This window comes from Dendrobates tinctorius, unplaced genomic scaffold (assembly GCF_039654945.1).
Source record: "Dendrobates tinctorius isolate UK_male_01 unplaced genomic scaffold, ASM3965494v1 ptg000003l, whole genome shotgun sequence".
Taxonomy (NCBI): domain Eukaryota; kingdom Metazoa; phylum Chordata; class Amphibia; order Anura; family Dendrobatidae; genus Dendrobates; species Dendrobates tinctorius.
Window position 1 is genome coordinate 87690022 of NW_027361671.1, and position 23820 is coordinate 87713841.

Consider the following 23820-nt stretch of genomic DNA (forward strand, 5'->3'; position numbering starts at 1 on the left):
GTGCCTCCCTGGTGATTCACGTACGCCACTGCCGTGGCGTTGTCTGACTGAACCCGGACTGGGCGTCCTGCTAGCAAGTGCTGAAAATGCTGCAGTGCCAACCGCACTGCGTGAATCTCCAACAAGTTGATTGGGAGATGAGCCTCCTGAGGTGACCATTGCCCCTGGGCCGTGTGATGGCGAAACACTGCTCCCCAACCGAGAAGACTCACATCGGTTGTGATCACCAACCTTTGATCTGGGGGAAAGGGTTTCCCCTGCAGAAGCGAAGAGTCGCGCGTCCACCACCGAAGTGCTCGTCGGACTTGAGAGGACAACCTGCACTGATGATCGAGGGAGAACGGACTCCTGTCCCAAGCTGCCAAGAGAGCGTGCTGCATGGGACGAAGATGAAATTGAGCAAACGGAATTGCTTCCATTGCCGCCACCTTCCTCCCTAGAACCCTCATCCCGAATCGAATAGTGTGAGGGCCTGGTTGCTGAAGACTCCGAACTCCCTGCCGGAGCGCCCGAGCCTTGTCTTGAGGGAGAATTACCAACCCTCGGGAAGTGTCGAAAATCATCCCTAGGAACAGAATCCTCTGAGCTGGGATAAGGGATGACTTTTTCCCGTTGACCAACCATCCTAGGCGAGACAGGGTACCCAGCGTGATGCTGACATTTTCCTCGCATGCCCGAAAGGACGGACCCTTTACCAAGAGGTCGTCTAAGTACGGCAAGACCACTATGCCCCGAGAATGTAGAATGGCCATGATGACCGCCATTACCTTTGTGAATATCCTAGGGGCCGTGGCCAACCCGAAAGGCAGGGCCACAAATTGGAAATGCCGACCATCGATTGCAAACCGCAGGAACCTTTGATGCGGGGGAAAAATAGGGATGTGCAGGTAGGCATCCTGGACATCGATCGAGGCCAAATATTCTCCCTGCTCCATGGCCGATATCACTGACCGGAGGGATTCCATTCGAAAGTGCCTGATTCTGATGAACCTGTTCAGGAGCTTTAGGTCCAGAACCGGCCTTACTGTTCCGTCCTTCTTGGGGACCGCGAACAGGTTGGAATAAAATCCTTGAGTTCTTTCATACTCTGGAACCGGGACAATGACCCCGTTGCGCTGAAGAACCCTGATGGCCCCTAGCAATGCCTCTGCCCAGGATTCCGATTTGGGAAGACAGGAACGAAAAAATTGTCTTGGAGGCTCCCCGACAAATTCTATTTTGTACCCGGATGACACTAATTCCGCCACCCATGCGTCGTGTGCCACTTCGACCCAGACGTGGCGGAAACTGAGCAGACGTCCGCCTACTCTGCTGTCTTCGGGTACCTGATGCTCCGAGTCATTTTGCTGAGGGCCTCTGGGACCTGGCCCCCCTTGACCTGGGCGGTCGGTCCCGCATCCTACCCAGCGGGTTGGTTCTATATGTGACCTGACGCTCCTTGTCCTGGTTGTAGCGAATTGGGGCGGAAGAACTGGCTGCTGTTGCCCATCCGGGGGTGTGAAATGCTCGAAAGCGCGCCTGAGGCTGACGAAAAGGCAGTCTAATCTTCTGCTGTGGGAGAAAGCTGCTCTTTCCCCCTGTGGCATCCGAAATGAGATTGTCTAATTTCTCACCAAATAGCCGGTTACCCTGATATGGCAGGGAAGTTAACGATTTCTTAGAAATCGAATCAGCCCGCCATAGCCTTAGCCACAAGGCTCTCCTAATGGCGATAGCATTTGCCGCTGCTAGTGCCGTGCAATTAGCCGCATTCAAGGACGCATTAATTAAATAGTCACCCACCATCGCAATCTGATTTACTATCTAAGACTCCTCCGTCGGCAAGTCTCTATCTTGTAGGACTTTAATCAAAGAATCTGACCATGACATCATGGCTTTGGCTACCCATGTTGCCGCAAATGAAGGAGAGAGCACTGCTCCTGATGCCTCATACACCGAGCGGGCTAAACCTTCTATGAGCCGATCCGTGGGGTCCTTAATGGAAGAACCACTAGGCACTGACAACAGGGATCTTGAGGCCAGGCGTGACACTGGGGGATCCACAATCGCCGATTCCGCCCATCTCTTACAGAGCTCTGGTGCAAACGGGTATCTCGTTTCTAGCGTCTTTTGTCCTGAAAAGCGCTTGTCTGGACGTTCCCTGTGCCGCTGCACTATGTCCTCGAACTCTGGATGAGTGCTAAACACTCTATGTGGTCGCCTGGCCTTTTTGAAGGATATCTTATGCCCTGTGGTTAGGGACACATCCTCCTCAATACCTAGAGTCTGATTGACAGCTTCAATGAGACTGTCTACTGTCTCCCGACACCCCGGGGTATCCAGGTCCAAGGATTCCTCCACGTCATCACCTGAACTCTGCTCGCTCCCAGAAAATGGTGACGGTGAGCGAGACGCCGCACTCACGGATGCCGAAGCACCGGAGGGGCCTGGAGACGCCATATGGGTTTTCTCCCTATGCGTCTGCTTAGAGAGTGTGCGGCCCCTGCAGGCCGGAGGCTCTTGTGAGGTGGATTAACCCTCCCAAACAGGCGAGCCGTTGTCTCTACCCCTATCCGGGGCCTGAAGGGTCTCCATCGTCTTCGTAAGTGAAACCATGGACCGAGAAAGCGATAACGCCCATTCCGGGGGATCCAGACCCCTGGGCTCCGTTGCGGGGGAGGGCTCCTGGGCGCGTTCGGAACTACAGGCTTCACATAACTTAACAGTCTGCGCTCATGGGAACATAACCCCACAGGAAACGCATGCGGTATAAAGGAACGTGTGCTTTTTTCCTTTCCCAGACATACTGCCGAAATAGGCCAGTTTTCTCTCATTTTTTTTTTCTTTTTTTTTTCCTCTATGAAGGGGCAATGAGGAGGAGGAGGAGGGTAACCCTTAGTGTGGCTCTGGGACGGGTCGCACTTACCCGGCTCCTGCGTGTCTCTCCCGAGCTCCTGCGTCTGCCCGCTCCTTCCTCTGGGTAGGCTGCGAGTGCTCACCTGCTCGCGGCCTACCCTGCTCTGAAGCCGGGGCCTCAATTTTATCCAGCGTCCGCCCCGGTCATGGGGGGCGGCGCCGGATATGATGTCACACCGGGGGGGCGGGACTTCCACCGCGGCCTGGGCCGAAGCCGCGGGCTAAATTTAGTCACTGCCCGCCCGTGCACTGGCGGCCCCGCTATCCCGGCGATCCCGCCGGCACTCTCATGAAGCGCTCACCCCGCAAGGGGGTCCGCGTCCCTCCACGTGCAGGTATAGGAGGGAGGAGAGGAGGGAGAGGAATGGAGCCTGCTGGATCACCTGTAGCTCTAGCCCCCGAACCTGCCACCTCTGGACGTACCGCTAACCTGGAGCCTCTCGCTGCCCCGGGGCCCTCCCCAGTCATCCATACCTGCCCTCAGCCGAGGCCATGAGGTAATCCCTTTTTGGACGGTGGGCACCCTAGCTCCGTCTGCCCTGTAGGGGCGAGGAGAGGGACCGTCCGCCGCCATGCAGCACCGCCATCGTGCGTTGGTGGAGCAGTGGGGGCCGCACAGACTAGTCTTGTGCATCTGTGCAAGCCCATGGTTTCGATACCTAGGGGTGGACAGGGCTATGTCTGGCATAGTGTCCCACGTCGCGGGAAAGGAAACGTGGAGGGACACTCGCACGTGGTCGCCCGTTGTTGGTTTGGGGAAATCGGATTCTTTCAATAGGATGCGTTGCCCCTGTCTCATCTTCACAAAAATAAAAAATAAAAATAGATGTCTGGGGAAAAGTCCCAGAGATGTCCCTCGGTGCGGGAAAGGATACGTGGAGGCGATACTCGCGCGTGCTCGCCCGTTGATGATTTGGGGAGATCGAACCCTTTCAATAGGATCCGTCACCCCTGTCTCCTCTTCATAGCGAGAAAAAACAAAAAAAATAGTCTGGAGAGATCCAGACTGCGTGTGCCTTCATCAGACACTAAGCAAAAAACTGGTTTCCGCCCGCTATCGGGGTGAGGGTGTATGCGGCGGAGGAGGAGCTAACTTGTTTTTTGTATACTTAGTGTCGGCCTCCAGACGGCAGTAGCATACACCCACAGTCTCTGTGTCCCCCAATGAGATGAAGGAGAAATACTGACGACAAAAATTGATCAAATACAAAACATGCGAACACAGCCTTAAGCCCCTTTTACATTTAGCGATGCACCAGCGATCCGACCGGCGATCCGACCCGGTCAGGATCGCTGGTGCATCGCTAAATGATCGCTAGTGAGCTTTCATACAGAAAGATCTCACAGCGATGCAGAAGCGACGCAGTGCACGATACTTACCTTTCACACACAGCGATCCAGACGTCCTCTCGCCCGCGTCCAGCGTCGCTCGTCTCACACAGCAGGAAGCCCAGCAGGAAGCAGACGACGAGAAATGGAGCCGCGCGATCAGCGATGGACAGCGGGGGAGCCGGTCGGAGGTAAGTATCACACATAGCGATATCGCTAGCAATATCGCTATAACGTCACAAAACCGGTGACGTTTTACCAATATTGCTAGCGATATTGCTTAGTGTAAAACCCCCTTTAGGCTGGGGTCACACTTGCAAGTGTGATGCGAGAAACTCGCGCGAGTCTCTCGCATCAATACCCGACACTGTATTTCTATGCAGCCGCACACTCCAGCCCCGAGTGCCGGCGGCAGTGACGGGTATTGATGCGTAAGACTCGCAAGTCTGACCCCGGCCTTAGGCTTCGACGACACTATCAGTATTTGTTCAGTATTTTTTCTCAGCATTTGTAAGTCAAAATCAGGTGAGGAACAATCAGAGGACAAGGTATAATAGAAACAAGTGAACTAATTCTGCATGTTTGACCCACTACGGGTTTTGGAATACAAATACTGATGTGAAATACTGACTAAATACTGATAGTGTGGCCGTAGCCTTACTCTGAGATCTGGTGTTGGTTTTTCTATGCCAGCATGTTGTTTTAGACAAGATTCTTAACCTATGACATGTTCTTTCTATTGCACTTACTGAAAAGTGCCTCAAACTACCCCAAATTCAAGCATGTTCCACATGCAATCCAAGGTATTGCTTGACTGGCCCAGCACCACCATGTGATTGTGACTGTACCTTCCTCTGGAACTAAAGTGGTTTGGTGACAACCACAGGTATAAATTACTTACAGAGCCACATATTTTACACCATAACAATTCACACCTTTTAGGTCTCTGTGTAATGTCTCTGGGGCTCCCTTGATCATCCTTAATCAATGTCTCTCTGACCTGAGCTGGAGAGATGTCCCTGAAATTTAAATTAAAAAAAAAAAAAAAAAGAGCATTAAACATATATTATTCCATCATTACCTTACTAATAGTTTTATCACGTAAGTTGCAATTATTTATTACAGAGGTTTTCTTGTACAAAGATATTGAAGAACTATTTCTTAGAATAGTTCTTCAATTACCAGGTTGGTTCATGTCTGATACCTGGAATGTCTGCCACTCAACATTTACCAGGTGCCAAGGCAGCAAGAAGTACATTGTTTCCAACACCACAGCACAGCTCTGTACACTGCATGGTGGCTGTTCTTAGGTACTGCAACTCATCTCCCACTTAAAGGGAACCTGTCAGCAGGATTGTGCATAGTAGCCTACAGAGAGTGTCAGGTTGTTGCAGCTATAAAGATTAAAATGATACCTTGGCTGATGAAATCTGTCTTGTGCTTGTTGTTTAATCTTTATTTCACGTTTTGAGTTAATGATATGCTGATGCTCCGGGGCGGCCTGTGGGGGTCTTCATGTGGTGCTCCAATTAGGTATTCATAATGCAGCCTGCTTACAGGTCACTGATCCCTCACTGACCTGCCTCCTGGTTTACATAATGAATATCTGTATAAGATAAATCTAATGATCATAGTGGGTATATAGTAGAATATAAATAGGAGATATTAAAATCTCACACCCACAATAAGTACAGACAAGGAAGACCAACTGTAATACTAAAGTCATAGACAAAGGGCAGAAACAGTCATAAGGTCAAGAATAAAACTGAAAGAATTTTATTGATACATAAAAATCATACAGACAAATACAAGTGGGGGCTGGAAAATGTAAAGGTCATTCAAACCACATATGTGAGGCCCAGGGTAGGTTTGTAGGAAGGCAGATATATAGTAATATCATAGCACAAGAATCATATGTGCACAGTGGCAAAATAGAGATAAACCGCAGGTACATGACATCATCATATAATGCAAGTAACCAGCACAACAACCATATGTGCATAATAGCACAAAAGGGAAACCTGACACAAGTGAAGTCAACAAGGCCTAAATATGGCCATATATGTCAGGCACGTAGGTAACAAATAAATGTGCAAAAGGAAAACAATAAAGGAGCTCAAGTACCTGCAAACAGAATGGCCGCCTTCCTCCACGTCCCACCCGCCCCGACACGCGTTTCGGCGTGCCTTTATCAAGGGCACGCCGAAACGCGCGTCGGGGCGGGTGGGACGTGGAGGAAGGCGGCCATTCTGTTTGCAGGTACTTGAGCTCCTTTATTGTTTTCCTTTTGCACATTTATTTGTTACCTACGTGCCTGACATATATGGCCATATTTAGGCCTTGTTGACTTCACTTGTGTCAGGTTTCCCCTTTGTGCTATTATGCACATATGGTTGTTGTGCTGGTAACTTGCATTATATGATGATGTCATGTACCTGCGGTTTATCTCTATTTTGCCACTGTGCACATATGATTCTTGTGCTATGATATTACTATATATCTGCCTTCCTACAAACCTACCCTGGGCCTCACATATGTGGTTTGAATGACCTTTACATCTTCCAGCCCCCACTTGTATTTGTCTGTCTGTATGATTTTTATGTATCAATAAAATTCTTTCAGTTTTATTCTTGACCTTATGACTGTTTCTGCCCTTTGTCTATAATGAATATCTGTAGATACTGAAGAAAAAAAAAAAAACACATCTGCAGGCAGGTGCTGGCCGTGGCATAATCGCATGTCTACTTTGCACCTAATCCCTTTTGCAGATTTACTTGAGCAAGAACGGAAAAAAAAAAGTCATTTTGAAAATGGCGCCCGCCGTGCCTGTGCAGTAGCAGCTATCGGTGTGTATAGAGATCCGATAGCCGCTGTTGCGCAGGCGCTAGTGGCACCATCTTGCTGGAGAAGAAAAAAAAGTTCTCCATTCCTCCATCAAGATGGCGCCGCCCGCACATGCACAATAGCAGCTGTTGGCGATCTCCGAGGAAACACAGTTTGTTTCTTTTTTAAACCAAACGGCAGCTGGTGGGCAGAGGTTTTTGCAAGTTTAAGACCACGTTCACACGTTCAGTGCTTGATTAGTATTTTACGTCATTATTTGTAAGCCAAAATCAGGAGTGGAACAATTATAGGAAAAGTATATAAGAAACAAGTGCACCATTTCAGGATTTTTCAACCTTTCCTGATTTTGGCTTACAAATACTGCTGTAAAATACTGACCAAATACTGAACGTGTGAATGTGGCCTTAGTCCTAGAGTACTCCTGGCTGTATAGCACTTACTCCGGTAATTTCAGGAAATGTTATTACAAATGTGTACATGTCCTGATTTTCCTGGTACTGGAAAAAGCAGCCCAATGTTATGCGGATTGAGTGTCAATGTGAAATACATGTGGTACATCTGTGGCATTTGTGTGACATTCCTGTGTACGTGTGCATCATCCATGTGACACATACTTGAATAGAATGCAGAGCAGAAATCACAGATGTTTAGGTGTTAAAGAAGTTGTCCACTACTTGGACAACGTCTTATCTTACCCCTTGTTTGGCCCCGATAAAATAATAAAGCTTATACTCCCCTCCCGTGCTGGCACCATTCTCGCAGTGTCAGCACTCGCTGTCCCTCGTGCTGTTGTTGTGACTAGTGACGCCGCCGCCCAATCAGCACTGGTGCCACTGTCCACGTTTCCTGTCAAATTGAACATGAAGAGGAAGTTGGACATCAGCTGCAGCCTGGACTTTATTTTCATGTTCGATTTGTCCGAAGGCGGGGACAGTGACACCAGAGCTGAATGGGCGCCGGAGTCAAGTTTCAACAACTGCACAGCAGCAATAGGAGATCAAGTGCCGACATTGCGGGAACGGTGCTGGAAAGGAGTATAGGCTTTATTATTTTATGAGGGCCAAACATTTTGGTCAAGAAGGGATTGTCCTAGTATTGGACAACTCCTTTAAAGTTGTGCAAACATATAGGTAGATAGGTATATAAAAGTTTGGGGACCCCTGGTCAAAATGACTCTTATTGTGAACAGGTAAGCAAGTTGAAGATGAAATGATCTCTATAAAGAATTTCCTCTGTATTTTAGGTACAAAATATATATATACATTGTAATTTTTTACATTTTAAAAATTACAAAAAGGAAAACGGGCTGATTCAAACATTTGGGCACCCTGCATGGTTAGTACCTAGTAGCAGTCCAGTTGCAAGTATCATAGCTTGCAAACATTTTTTGTAGCCAGCCAAGACTTCCTGTTCTGTGAGATTCCTGGGTCATCTTGCATGCACTGCTATTTTGAGGTCTACCAACAGATTTTCAATGATGTTCATATCAGGGGACTGTGAGAGCCATTGTAATAGCTTCAGCTTGCGCCTTTTAGGGTAGTCTATTGTGGATTTTGAGGTGTGTTTAGGATAATTAACCATTTGTAGAAGCCATCCTCTTTTCAACTTGAGCTTTTTACAGATGGTGGTGTTATGTTTGCATAAAGAATTTGTTGAAATTTCATTGAATCCATTCTTCCCTCTACCCGTGAACTATTCCTCATGCTATCGGCTGCAACACAACCCCTAAGCATGATTAATTGACCCCTATGTTAAAGGGTTGGCAAGATGTTCTTTTCCTGATATCCTGGGCCATTTTTTCTCCAGACATACCTTTGATCAGTGTCACCAGAGTTCTATTTTAACCTCATCGGTCCACAAGACTTGTTTCCAAAATGCATCAGGCTTGTTTAGATGTTCTTTTGCATACTTATGAGTCTCAATTTTATGGTGAGGATGCAGGAGAGGTTTTCTTCTGATGAGTCTTTCAAGAAGGCTATATTTGTGCAGGTGTCTCTTAACAAGTAGAACAATGGACCACAACTCCAGAGTCTGCTAAACCTTTCTGAAGGAATTTTGCAGTCAAGTGGGGGTTCTGATTTAGCTCTCTAGCAATTCTATGAGCAGCTCTCACAGAACTTTCGCTTGGTCTTCTAGACCTCATCTTGACCTCCACTGTTCCTGTTAACTGCCACTTCTTAATTACATTTTAAACTGAGGAAAGGGCAACTTGGAAACGCTTTGCTATTTTCTTATATCTTTCTCCTGCTTTGTGTGCCTCCACCATTTTCATTTTTAGAATGATAAGCAGCTGCTTAGAAGAACCCATGGCTGCTGTTTTTTGGCACAAGGTTATAAAACTATAAAACTGCATCACCTGGCCTTTCCTAACAATGAGAGTGAACAAACTATAACAGGCTAATTAAGGTTTGAAACCTTGGACAAAGTCATCTGAGCACACAAATCTCCAAGGGTGCCCAAACTTTTCGGATTTTGCCGCGCACGGCGCACCGTCAAAAGTGCGCAGCGCAGGTCAAAGCGCAACTAGCGCACGGCCTGCGCACGATCTGCGCACCCTATGCTAAAGATAGGGTGCGCCGATCGCAGGCGCCGCTGTCCGCTAGTAGGCGGCGCTACAAGCAAGGGGCGGGCACGCCGGGCAGAGAGCCGGCTCGGGGGCGGAGCTACCCCCGGCCGTGCGTGCGCTTAAAAAGCGCTAATGTGAAACCGGCCTTAACCGATTGGATTACTTCTTTTTACATTTTGATAGATTAGTCAATTCTGAACGCAGCAATATCAAGTATGTGTATTTTTATTTCTTTTTATTGTTTTATTTTGAATGGGGTAAAGAGGGGTGATTTGAACTTTTATATTTTTTGAAACATTTTTTTCTACTTTTTACTTGCTTCAATAGTTTCCTTTGGAAATTTGAAGCGGCGATACTCCGATTGCCTGTGCTACACATAGCAGGGCTCCACTGGGTGGCACTCATAGCAGAGCAGTAATGACATCCACAGGGGTCAACCCATCAGTGCCCCATAATCATGTGACAGGAGCACCGATGGGCAGGATTAATGACGTGCTTCAGACGCGGCCATGTTAAATAGATAAATGAAAAAAAAGAGAAGAGGGGTCCCGCCCCCATTTTTGATAACCAGCTGCGGGATTATATTATCAGGCTGGGAAGGCCAATGGATATTGGGACCTTCCTAGTCCAAAAATAACAGTCCGCAGCCCCCCCCCCCACCAGTCATGCATCACATTAGATGCGCCAATTCTGGCGATATGCACAGCTCTTTCTGATTGTTCTGGTGCGGTGGTTGCTTATCAAAAGTAGGGAGGACCCCACATTGGTGTTTTTAAATTATTTATTAGGTTAAACCAGGCTAAAAACAGCTGCGTAAACGCACATACATCATATGTTCTTTTTTTAACTGCAAATTTTCCGCATCTAATGCAAGTCTATGTTGAAAGTCCACACAGAAAAGCGAGGGTTCCTGCAAGAGAAATTGATATGCTGCGGCTTGGAAGCATGCACTGCAGAAGCACAATGGGCAGGAGACTTCCATTAATCCCATCCACTATGCTTGTACTATAGAACAAAGCATTTAGGAAGAAATGAAGCAGAGCTTCAAGAACGCTACTAATACTGATCAGGGGAATTTACCTATACAATAGGTTTGGATATTCCGCATATGCGTTTTTAGTGCGTTTCTGCTGTGGAAACACATACAAATGCATGTAACACACATCTAATTATGTCGATAAAGATTTGTCAAAGCGAAAAACAGGAAATATCAAAAACAAAGAAGCTTTATTTAAAGCCTGACACACCAGAGACGAAAAAACACAGCATGAAAAAAGCGCAATGAAAAGACTGAACATCAAAAGTGTGAACGCAGCTGTAGACTCTATGGCCACATGACATTAAAATCAATATGGGCTCCAGTAATCCATACACACAATGTGGTATGAAAATATTAAATTAAAGTACCCCATTGAGAAAGTTGGGATAGATTTTATGCTGAGGAACTGCAGTATGTGTACGTATCCCTGAAACAGGCTGAGAACCAAAATAATACAAATAATCATTTTTATTTAAAAAACGCCAACATATTCCTCAGCACTTTACATTACAGAGAATAATAACAAGTGGAGGTACACCTTAAAGGCTTCAACATACATTTTACTCTAAGTACCTTGTTAAATTGTTCTTCCATTCATTTTCTTCATCTAAGTCTTTTGTCACATTTTCAGCAATAATCTGCAGTAAACTCTGCATGTCTGAAAACAAATATTACACAGGCATATAAGAGATAAAAAGATTACAATATAAAAAAAAACCAAAAAGATTTGGCAAGAATACATTTCTCCTGTAGCAATAAATGGAGACAACCAGCAAAAGGGAAAGGGCCAACATCTTGCCACTCACTTGTGGGCAGATGATGGTTTGCTATGGAGAATTCTGGGATCTCCTGTTCTAGAGATGGGACAGTATATACCAGAGAAGGGACCGTATAGACAGTATCAGAGCTGGGACCGTATATATCAGATACTAGCTGAAGAGCCCGGTGCTGCCCGGGCACAGTAACTAACTGTGGTTAGTTATAACAAATTATAATTATCCTCCTTCCCATAGTCGAGTGCCCATATACCCATCACACATCCTCCATCCCATAGTCCCATGCCCATATACCCATCATACATATTCTCCATCCCATAGTCCCATGCCCATATACCCATCATACATATTCTCATCTCATAGTTCCATGCCCATATACCCATCATACATATTCGCCATCCCATAGTCGAGTGCCCATATACCCATCACACATCCTTCATCTCATAGTCCCATGCCCATATACCCATCATACATATCCTCCATCCCATAGTCCCGTGCCCATATGCCCATCATACATATCCGCCATCTCATAGTCCTGTGCCCATATACCCATCATACATATCCGCCATCTCATAGTCCTGTGCCCATATACCCATCATACATATCCTCCATCCCATAGTCCAGTGCCCATATACCCATCACACATCCTCCATCCCATAGTCCCGTGCCCATATACATATCCGCCATCCCATAGTCCCGTGCCCATATACCCGTCAAACATATGCTCCATCCCATAGTCCAGTGCTCTTTTATTATGCCATAAATGTCTCTCAAAAGGCAAGCCATTAAAGGGGGATCTCTCATTGCCTTTTTCTCATGCTTCAAGGTCCATTCACACTGACTGGCAGCTTTCCACCTAAGCACAGTAATAGGAAACAAGCTGTCAATCGGGCGGCGGTGCAGGGTTGGCTTCTGAGGCCATGAATGCTGTCGCAGCACTACATCAAAACTACAAGACGCAGACACATAACAGAGAGGACCCTGCGATCAGCAAGAGAGCGGCAAAGGAAAGGCTACCTCCCATATCCAAAATAAAACTAAAACAAGTTTAAGTGAGGGTAATACCAGATTCTAGTTGAAGACTATGGCTCAGATTTGTCAAAGCAATTCTGCCAGAATTATATTTTAAATAGCTTTAAAAATGTGAAACATTCTTGCACAATGCTGAGTTGAGCAAAAAATCTTGAGACTTTTCACGGTTTCACTCCTGTTTAGCTCAGCTTCACCAAAACTGGTAGAACAGGGACTGGAACCACAGCTCAGTTAATTCATGATGTGTTCGTTATACCAGAAGTCTTATTACAGTCAATGACTGGAGTAAGATTCGTGGTGTGGTGTACACTACTTGTGAGCCGCCCCTGATTCTTTAACCCTACTTTGCGTATCGGGGGTGCTTACTTTTTTGCTATTATGTGCAAAATTACTTTATTTTGAATTTTAAAACTCTAGGTATTCCTCAAGTATGTCGTTGTTGGTAATATCCAGTTGTTCATATCATTTTCTTGATAGGCATTTTAGTGTAACAATGCTTTTTTGGGGAAAACCACACATGTACAGAACGGGGGGGGGCCTTTTAGGCCCCTGCTGTTTTTATCATGTACTCAACAGTGTTTGTGTCTCAAGTTACTTTTTTTGTAGCCAGGGTTGCGGTGGAGGGGCCAGGGGGTGGATCATGCCATGTGAGGATGTCATGTGATTTTGGGAGGGAGTGATAAGGCCATGACATCATCTCAGGTTCTTCTGAAAATAGTAATGAGCTGTGTAGAGAGTACTGAGGACAATATACACTGTGAGCTAATTGCTGAAGGACCTACTGATGATATGATGTTGGGAGGAAGTCTGACTCATTTTCAGTCTCTTTTCTTTCTATTAGAACCTTGAAAAGGGTAGAGCTTGTGAGCCACAAAAATCCAGAGAACTGTACACCACCTATAAGAAAATATAAAAGATAAGCATTGCCCCAGGGCCATGAGAAAGAAAATGAATGTGTCGTTTCATTTGTCCAAGAAACTTAGGAAAACTGAGCAATATTGTACCACTTGTGGGGAAAATGTCTGTAAGGCCGGAGTCAGACACAAAGCATAAAATTACGGTCGTAATACGCAGAAATGTTCCCTGAACAGTGACTCGTATGTGATCCATTGGCAAGACGTGGCTGCATTTCTTGCGCATGTAAGTATCCGTATAACATCCGTATGGCATCCGTATAGCGTTTTTTTTTTTTGCAACCTTGCAAAATGGACATTTAATGGTTTTGAGGCCTGAAAATAATTTAAGTCATAATCAGCAACCCTATTTATTGCTTTTACAACAGGTGGCAGCCTCCAATTTGACCATTTAAGTTCTGTGCTTGTGTTGGTGTATTTGTGGTTTGTGTGAAAAATGTCAGACAGACCTAGTTTCACCCCACCTGAGCGGCTGCTTTACAACTGGGTTTTGTCACGCCGCTTTGGGCAGCCATACCCAGTGATTGTGGATCCAAGGAGGAGACGAATGTGGGTCCATCCGCTTTTGAGGCAACCCCTCACTAAAGGGCATTTCCAGCGTCTCTATGCATTTCTGCGGACCCATCCCGACAAGTTTAACCAAAATTGTTGGATGAGCCTTGCCACCTTTGATATTTTGTTGGAGACAGTGCACCCTGGGATCACCTTTCAGGACACCAGGATGCGCAAATGTATTTCTGCTGAGGAGCGCCTTATCCTTACATTACAGTATGTATTTCTCCTCAAACTCTATGTTGATGATGTTTCTAAATGTAGTATATAGTTCTGTTCCAAAATGTAGGTGTTTTTTGTAGTAATATATATGAAGTCTAAACTATTAATAATATGTATTTGTTTTTAAAATCGCATAGCCATTAGAACTCTTTTAATGTTGTTATTGCATGGCTTGTTAGACACTGTAATTATGATGAATGTGACTTGTTTTTAACCTTGAAAATGTTAGCTAATTTTTTGCTTTTTTTTCTTTTCTTTTAGCTTCCTCACAACTGGTCTTTCATCTGCGGCCCTGCATCATGAATTTTTGATTAGGAGATTTACAATATCAGGTATAGTCCGGTCTACCTGTTCCAAAATCTGGTCACGACTTCATCAAGTGGTCATACCTGAGCCAAAGATGGAAGACTGGTTGTGGATTTCCGGGGAATTTGAGGAGCACTGCCAGTTTTCTAATTGTATTGGAGCCCTGGATGGGAAGCACATCCGTGTGCGTAAGTCGCCAAATTCAGGGTCCCAATTCTATAATTATAAACAATATTTTTCTGTAGTTTGGTTGGTCCTGGCCGACAGTCACTACAGGTTTATAATTGTAGATATTGGGGCCTATGGAAGAACTAGAGACTCTAGAGTCTTCAATTCTTCCATTATGAGTCGGCGGCTGCGCAATAATCAGTTGGACCTACCACCACGTCAGCTTCCAGGCTCCAATATTGAACCTGTGCCTTATGTCCTTGCTGCAGATGAGGCCATTCAATTGACCCACCATGTAACGAGGCCTTATCCCCGTAGAAACCTGGACCACCAGCGCAGAATCTTTAACTTGCGCCTATCACGTGCACGACGACTAGTGGAGTGCGCCTTTGGCATTCTTTGTGCCAAATGGCCAGTCCTCCAATCAGCCATTCAGCTAAGTGAAGCTAACGTTAATGAGGTCATTAAAGCATGTGTGATCCTAAATAACTTCACCCAAAAACATGATTGCTCCTCATCTGATGGTGCTGAAGTTGTGTTTGGCAATGTGGGAATGCCTAGTCCACATGTGATCCCTCCCCGTCGTCCGCTCTCTGGACTTAAAGTACGTGATGTGTTCAGTAATTATTTTGTAACATCTCAGGGAGTTACTCCCTGGCAAGAGAATGCTGTATCTACAGTTGTGGCCAAAAGTATTGACACCCCTGCAATTCTGTCAGATAATACTCAGTTTTTTCTTGAAAATGATTGCAAACACAAATTCTTTGGTATTATTAACTTCATTTAATTTGTCTTAAATGAAAAAACACAAAAAGAATTGTCCTAAAGCCAAATTGGATATAATTCCACACCAAGCATAAAAATGAGGGTGGACAAAAGTATTGGCACTGTTCGAAAAATCATGTGATGCTTCTCTAATTTGTGTAATTAACAGCACATTTAACTTACCTGTGGCACCTAACAAGTGTTGGCAATAACTAAATCACACTTGCAGCCAGTTGACATGGATTAAAGTTGACTCAACCTCTGTCCTGTGTCCTTGTGTGTACCACATTGAGCATGGAGAAAAGAAAGAAGACCAAAGAACTGTCTGAGGACTTGAGAAACCAAATTGTGAGGAAGCATGAGCAATCTCAAGGCTACAAGACCATCTCCAAAGACCTGAATGTTCTTGTGTCTACCGTGCGCAGTGTCATCAAGAAATTGAAAGCCCATGGCACTGTGGCTAACCTCCCTAGATGTGGACAGAAAAGAAAAATTGACAAGAGATTTCAACGCAAGATTGTGCGGATGTTGGATAAAGAACCTCGGCTAACATCCAAACAAGTTCAAGCTGCCCTGCAGTCTGAGGGTACAACAGTGTCAACCCGTACTATCTTTCGGCATCTGAATGAAAAGGGACTGTATGGTAGGAGACCCAGGAAGACCCCACTTCTTACCCCGGGACATAAAAAAGCCAGGCTGGAGTTTGCCAAAACTTACCTGACAAAGCCTAAAACGTTTTGGAAGAATGTTCTCTGGTCAGATGAGAAAAAAGTAGAGCTTTATTGGCAAAGGCATCAACATAGAGTTTACAGGAGAAAAAAAGAGGCATTCAAAGAAAAGAACACGGTCCCTACAGTCAAACACGGCGGAGGTTCCCTGATGTTTTGGGGTTGTTTTGCTGCCTCTGGCACTGGACTGCTTGACCGTGTGCATGGCATTATGAAGTCAGAAAACTACCAACAAATTTTCAGCATAATGTAAAGCCCAGTGTGAGAAAGCTGGGTCTCCCTCAGAGGTCATGGGTCTTCCAGCAGGACAATGACCCAAAACACACTTCAAAAAGCACTAGAAAATGGTTTGAGAGAAAGCACTGGAGACTTTTAAGGTGGCCAGCAATGAGTCCAGACCTGAATCCCATAGAACACCTGTGGAGAGATCTAAAAATGGCAGTTTGGAGAAGGCACCGTTCAAATATCAGGGACCTGGAGCAGTTTGCCAAAGAAGAATGGTCTAAAATTCCAGCAGAGCATTGTAAGAAACTCATTGATGGTTACCGGAAGCGGTTGGTCGCAGTTATTTTGGCTAAAGGTTGTGCAACCAAGTATTAGGCTGAGGGTGCCAATACTTTTGTCTGGCCCATTTTTGGAGTTTTGTGTGAAATGATCAATGTTTTGCTTTTTGCTTCATTCTCTTTTGTGTTTTTTTCATTTAAGACAAATTAAATGAAGATAATAATACCAAAGAATTTGTGTTTGCAATCATTTTCAGGAAGAAAAAGGAGTATTTATCTGACAGAATTGCCGAGGTGTCAATACTTTTGGCCACAACTGTATGTTGTAATTATCATTTATTTTGTTAATTTAAATTGTTTGTTCTTGAATTTTGTGTGTGCTTTCACTTACATTGTGGCAAATGTGGAAATATTTAGATGACCATGTTCGGAATTAAATAACACAAAAGTCATATGTTTTTAACTTTTTATAAAGCCAAAATATAACTTTGGAACCAAAAAAACATATTAAACTCATATGGCTTTTGTGCTCATACAAATTTGAGCAAAAAATTTGTTTCACAATTGGAAAACCAAAATTTTACACAAATACAGAACTTTGCGTTAGCATAATAACAAAAAACAACAAATTATAAATTCTAGTAGGCTGGTGGTGAGGATGGCGGGAGTCCAGCTTGAGTATGATGCTGGTTTTGAGGCCCAACTTGGACGTCACCATGTGTGGGTACATATTCTGACCTAGGATGGGTGATGTGGGCAGGATCCTGGTGCTGACTATAGAAGTGGGATGAGGGATATTGGAGTGGATACTCCTGTGGATTTTGATAGCCATCTGATTAATACCCCCCAATATGGCCATATCGACCAAAGTCAGGTTGGGACTAGCCTCCAAAACTGGGTCTGATCAAGTGGCCATATTGGGCAGGTGGATTGTAGGCTGTCATTTGTGCCTGTGGAGATCAATGTTGAGGTTAGGAGTGGCTTGGGATGTGGTGTAGGCACCCATGGAGGAGGTAGCTCAGATCATGATTGTGCCTGCACTTCTGGGTTTGGGGAAATTCTGAGCTGGTTACAGGGTGACAGCTGCCACCGCTTCAAAAACTCAAAAACCTCATATGGGTTATTGGGGGGGTGCAGGCATCAATCAGGATTTGAATCGATCCTCGCACATGCAGTCTGACCTCCCGGGGTACTGGATGTTGGTACTGGGCCAGGCTACGGGCATAGCCTCCTCACCATCATCCTGGGCAGCTCTGGACAGATAATTTAACACCCCTGTATCGACATGCCTACTTGTGTCAGAGGCAGGGATGTCTCTCCTTCGTTGTCCATGGCGGGGTATGACGGCAGGCTGCAGTGAGGTCTCAAGAGGCATAGTAGGGCTGCTGCAATTTCCCTGGTCCTCCTGTTGTGCAACATCCAGGCTGCATGATGCCACTGCAGGGGCTGGGGCTGGTGCTGGTGGAGGTTGTGGGATGCAGCTGGAGGGTTCAGAAGATGGACGAGCCACCTCTTCACTTCCCGACTAGGTCAATAATGGCCTCCGAATCAGACCCTGTCTCCCTCTTAGTGAGGATGGACTGAGTTCTGTTTTTAAATGGGAAAAAAAAATTAGATATGACCCTAAACAGCATTTGTGAAATGTGGTGTGATGTATATACTTACAGTCTGAGATCCAGAATGGGGGCCAGAAATGACAGCCGGTCATAATAAATATATTTTCTCTTGGTCGGTGCTGCATCCCCACTCCTGGTCCGCTGCTGACTTTCCCGCCTGTATTGGTCGCGGATGCTGCGCCAGCATCTCATGACATCTTCCACTGCAATGTCATACAGTAATTTATTAGCACATTGCACAAATTTCTGAACACATTAACATATATTTTACAGGGTCATGTGGCCTAGTAAGGTATCATTTAAATATCAGTTATATTACACAGTATGGGCAAAACCTACACATATTATTATTTTAGGGTCTAATGGGAAAACGTGTTAGTTTGCACCTTAATATGAATTTTAATAAAGGATAGAACTTACTAATTTGTTGCTGGTCTGTCCTCATAATCATTAAACATTTGGACACAGATCCTCCTCCATGCCGCCTCTTTTCGGGCCCGGTCTGAATAATGTGCGTCCCTCTGATCCCACAGTTCTGGCCTCTCTTGGACCAGAACGATAAGCATTTCCACGTTAATGTATGTGGACATGATGGTGGACTCCATGGAGGCGTTCTCCCGGGATGTCTGGAGCACTTTCTAAGCTAATTAGCATGTCAAAGCTTCCTGATAATGACTGAGTCCATTTCCTGTCACCTGGAGAATTCTTGCGTATTTCTCGCAAGTCACAAGTGTGGTCCGTGTGTAATCCATATTTTTCTCACACCCACAGACTTGCATTGGCATATTACGGGCGTAATACGCTGACAGTCGCAGAATGCTGTGATTTTTATAACAGCCGGTATAATACGGCAGAGAAAAAAATCGGCTGATGGGAGTTGCCCCATAGATTAATATTGGTCCGAGTACAATGCGTTGTTTTTGCGCATAGTACTTGTCCGTATTTCTTGCTAGTGTGACGCCGGCCTAAAGAACATATAAGAAAAGATAACATGTGAAAATTGTTTGGAAGACCAATAAAATTGAAAAGAAAAAGTTAGAAATAAAATGTAGCTGCAGCTAGTTTACTCTAGATTTATATACCTTTGTGTGGTTTTCATATCTTTGTTTGAAGTTTGGAAAAAAAATGTTTTTTGGTGTTTTCTGCAAAAAATTATAAATTAAAATGTTGTGCATTATTCATATCTTTACTTTGCAATTTGAAATAAACTTGAAAAATGTATTTATGTGAGTTTCTAAAAGACCCCCGTTACGTAAAAGTGTAGATTTCAGACGTCACTTATACTAGGGTTAAGAGGCATGTGCCTTTCAGTGAATCTCGAACCTCTGACTCTAAAGTCGAGGTCCCACTAGCGAATATCAGATGCAATATGCTAATGACTCTCGGCTCCTGCTCTGCTGCCAGCATAAGAGGTTCGGAGCACAGCTGCAGAGGCGATGGAAAAATTAATTTCTCCATCTCCTCTGCTGCTGGCGTTGGTGGGAATCACACTGCACTCAGGTGATATCTGAGTGCAGAGCGATGTTTCACACACACCCATAGACTTATATGGGTGCGTGCGATCCGAATTCAGCTTGCAATCGCAGCATGTTGCAATGTTTCGGATCGTGATCTGAAAAAAACGCAATTGAGAATAGAAGCATAGGATTAAATTGGTACGAATGTAAATACCACACATACTCGAGTATAAGCAGACACGAGTATAAGTTGAGGCACCTAATTTTACCACAAAAAACTGAGAAATTTTATTGACTCGAGTATAAGCCTACGGTGAGAAATGCATCCATATAATGCTCCATAAAGTTGATGATGAGCCCCATAAGATGCTCCATACAAAATGCGTCCCATATAATGCTGCATAAAGTTGATTATGGGCCCCATAAGATGCTCCATGCAAAAAATGCCCCATACAAAAATATGTCCCATATAATGCTGCATAAAGTTCATGATGGGCCCCATAAGATGCCCATATAATGCTCAAATGCAGTTTATGATAATCATATACCCTATATTGCTGAAAAAAAAAATGAAATACTAAACTCTCGTCGCTGACCGCTGCTCCTCAGCGTCACCATTTCGTGATCTTCAGCTTCACCGTCTCTCTGCAGTGACTGTTCAGGCAGACGGTGAGCACTAATGACGCCATCGCGCCCTCTGACCTGAACATCACAGTCAGAGGATGCAGAAGACACACCTTTGTGGTGGGAGAGGTGAATATCGCATGTACCAGGGGCCTGACCAAGTGGCAGCACAGGCACCTGGCCCCCATAGCGCGCCGGTGTCCCTGCCTGCTCAGGACCCCGGCACTTGCCCCAGTACCGACCGCCGGCCCTGTCAGCAGTCATCGGAACACACAGAGGCTGCAGGGACACGTGAAGATGATCCAGAGACACCGAGGACCTCCGCACTGCAGTAGAGAACAAGTAAGTGGGACCATGACTTGTGCATAAGGGGGGTCTTTTTCAGCAAAAAAAAGGTGCTGAAAAACTTGGCTTATACACGAGTATAAACGGTAGATTTTTCATCAGAAAATTAGTCCGATTTAATTGCAAGCGGGAGCGAGCCCTAGGATGCTCCATCATCAAAAAGTTCACACCGGCCTTGGTGAGTCAAGGACTATGTTTCTCATTCTACATTTCTTAAATGCTGGAGTGCTGACATGTCCAGTCTAATCACAAAAAATTCCTTAGGGGGAGATCAGCCGAAACTCCGCAAACCTCAGTCACTCATTTTTAAATAAAATTGTGCACCCATAGGCCACTATGAGTGAGCAGAATTTTGGCTGTGCAGCCAGCTGTACGCTCTAATTTCACCTTTAGGCAGCATTCACACATCTGTGTCACGGGCCGAGTATAGACAGTGACTCATTGAAGGGCTGTGTGTATCTTGAGCTGAACTTGTAAGCCTCTAAAGTGATCATGATTGGGTCAGGAGACGCGCGGCTAGTTCATAAATCATATATTGTATTCGGACTGTGACATAAAGATATGTGAATGCGGCCTAAAAGGGAACATGTCATGTAAGAAAACAGAATTAACCTGGATGGGTTAATCTGAAGATTACTAGCATTTTGACACTGTGCAGCCGCTGCACTGAGAGCCCCGCTGTCAGAAGGAAATGAAGTTTATTCCTCCCGGAAGGTTCGGTTCTTCAGCCATAGGGGTTGCGCCGGCATGTATTCAGTCACCGCTCTCTGCGTAGAGAGCGGTGGCTGTAACTGTGCCCCAGCACTGACTAACAGTGGGTCCTAGTTTCCTCTTAGTTGCATCTGTAGGGGATCAGTTTTTATCATCTGTTTCTGAAGAGGTGTGTTTGTTACCAAGCCAATAAAAAAGAACCCTGGAGGTTCATGTTTTGATTTAAATTTCTCACTAACATATCCATATGACACAGAAGCAAATCAAAAGTCTTTAGATTTGCATCAGTGTTTCAAGGATTCCCACTTACTTGCACGGCCGAGTCTGATCTGTAAACACCGATTAGAATAGGACCTGCTCTGAATATCGCAGATCTCACTCAGATCTGTGATTTTCATGGATGTGTGAATAGATTCATTTAATTCTATGAGTCCATTTGCTGTCCAAGAAAAAAAACAGATATCACACAGACATGACATATGAATGTTTGAATGCGGCCTTAGTGCAATGTGAACTGTACAGTTTTAGCCATTGGGAAGTAATGGTTCTTACTAAAGAGATTTAGCAGCAGTATGGAGGCTGCACGGAAAGGAATCACAGTACATAGTTTTTAGTTTCATTCTACTAAATTAAATGGTCCATCAACCTGGATAGAACCCAATCTTTGTAGATTTTAAAAACTTTGGCAACAAAAAAAAATCTAGATTTTTCTGCTGTTATAACTATGTGCTTAATGGGTTTTTATTACAAATACATATTTAACAAGGCAAGTTTTGGAGCTCCTTTGCCCAGGGCATCAACAGTACAGTAAAGGTCATGAGCTGACAGAGGACCATGCTGCTGAATAGACATAATTGGGATTTTAATATTTGACAGGGCTGTGGGATCTGAAAGTTCAAATGAAACTGCCGTGCAGTGGTTCAAGGAGATTCGCGCATCCTCGGTCAGTGGCGATCACAAAAGAATAACTGCCGGATGACCCAAGCGGTAATGCACCACTGATCAGGATAGCGATGTCACTTCTATGCAGATAATCGGGTGAATAGGGGGCTGTCAGTCCGTAATCCAAAATAATTTATACCAAAGGACTCTTTTTAAATTAACATGATTACAAATGCTTTGTGGTAATGTATGTGGCAACTTTCAGTCACATGTCCATTTAGACTAATTGATCCCTCTACTTATAAGTTCATCTGACTGGGGCCGCAAGCTTTTGAAACACATTGGATTAAGGGACTACCAGCCCCCTATTCACCCGATTATCTGCATGGAAGTGACATCACTATCCTGACCTATCAGCGTTTGGGTCAACTGGCAGTTATTCTTTTGTGCTCGCCACCGAACGAGGCCTGCGCAAGTCTCCTTGAACTACTGCATGGCAGTTTCATTTGAACTTTCATATCCCGCAGCTCTGTGGGCCATTGTAACCATTATCAATTAATCACGGCACTCCCAATGGGATCTCTGCAGATGTCCTCGATTGATTACTGAAAGAGCTCAGCATTCATCCACCTTCCGGCTGAAGCTCCAGCAGCGGTCACTGGATCGTGTTCTTTAACCTATGCCGGAGTCTCAATCAGGACTCGTGCTAACTTCCACATTCATCAACTAGTTCTCAGTGATTCTACACAAGTATCCAAACTATACGGCACTTCTCTTCACACACCCGTCGAGACTAAGGAATTGGAAAAATGTGCGGAGTGCGCCCCTCTCATACAACTATAGACACAGGTAGTTAACTACCTTACATTACTCCTTTAGTTACCTGTATGGTGAGATTGTGCTTTAGTTTACCTATCTTTCTACCCCGATTGATATTACTTTTTCCGTAACATCCTATCCTTACTGCAAGCCGCTATATGTATGCAGCCACGCCATAATACATTTGGTATTTGACATTAGTTATTTATCTAAGTGACTGTGCACCTTTACACCCTGTAGCCCTAAGCACCATTTGGATATACTCTGCTATCTCTCATTTTTGGAATGGGAAAATCTGCACATAAAGCTCAGCGTACCCGCAAGCGAAACTGACATATTGCGGATTTCAAATATGCACCACCGGTCAGTTTACACTGAGTAAAAAAGCAAAAAAAAACAACAAAAAAAACCAGTGGGCATGAGACTACACTAAATCAGATCTACTTTGTTGGAAATATTAATCACTGTGTTTTTTGAAAGAGCAAAAATAGTGTCAAAAACTCATCAAAATCTCATTGTGGGAACTTATTCTTATAGTATAGTTGTTGGAAAGTCCTTAAAAAAAAGTACCTCCAAAATAAAACATAACAGTAAGGTTGTTTCAGGAATAAGTTTAAGAAGAGTCCAGCAGTTCTGTGCCTCAGGGCTGGAAGTCACACGAGTACGAGGGAACAGTAGCAGCATGAGAGTGGCAGCGACTAGGTTCAGTGGGAAAGTCTGGAATGTC

The 23820-nt window shown here is 44.8% G+C and overlaps 1 protein-coding gene across 2 annotated transcripts in view; it reads right to left on the bottom strand.

The window, feature by feature from the left end:
* CCDC60 (coiled-coil domain containing 60) overlaps positions 1-23820 on the bottom strand; it is a 290651-nt gene that overhangs the window by 54453 nt on the left and 212378 nt on the right. For both annotated transcript variants that reach the window (XM_073559162.1, XM_073559232.1), the window contains exons 9-10: positions 11247-11331; positions 5160-5243 (exon numbers count right to left, since the gene is read on the bottom strand). In XM_073559162.1, coding sequence (XP_073415263.1) covers positions 5160-5243; positions 11247-11331 — 169 coding nt within the window. The remainder of the gene's footprint in view (positions 1-5159; positions 5244-11246; positions 11332-23820) is intronic.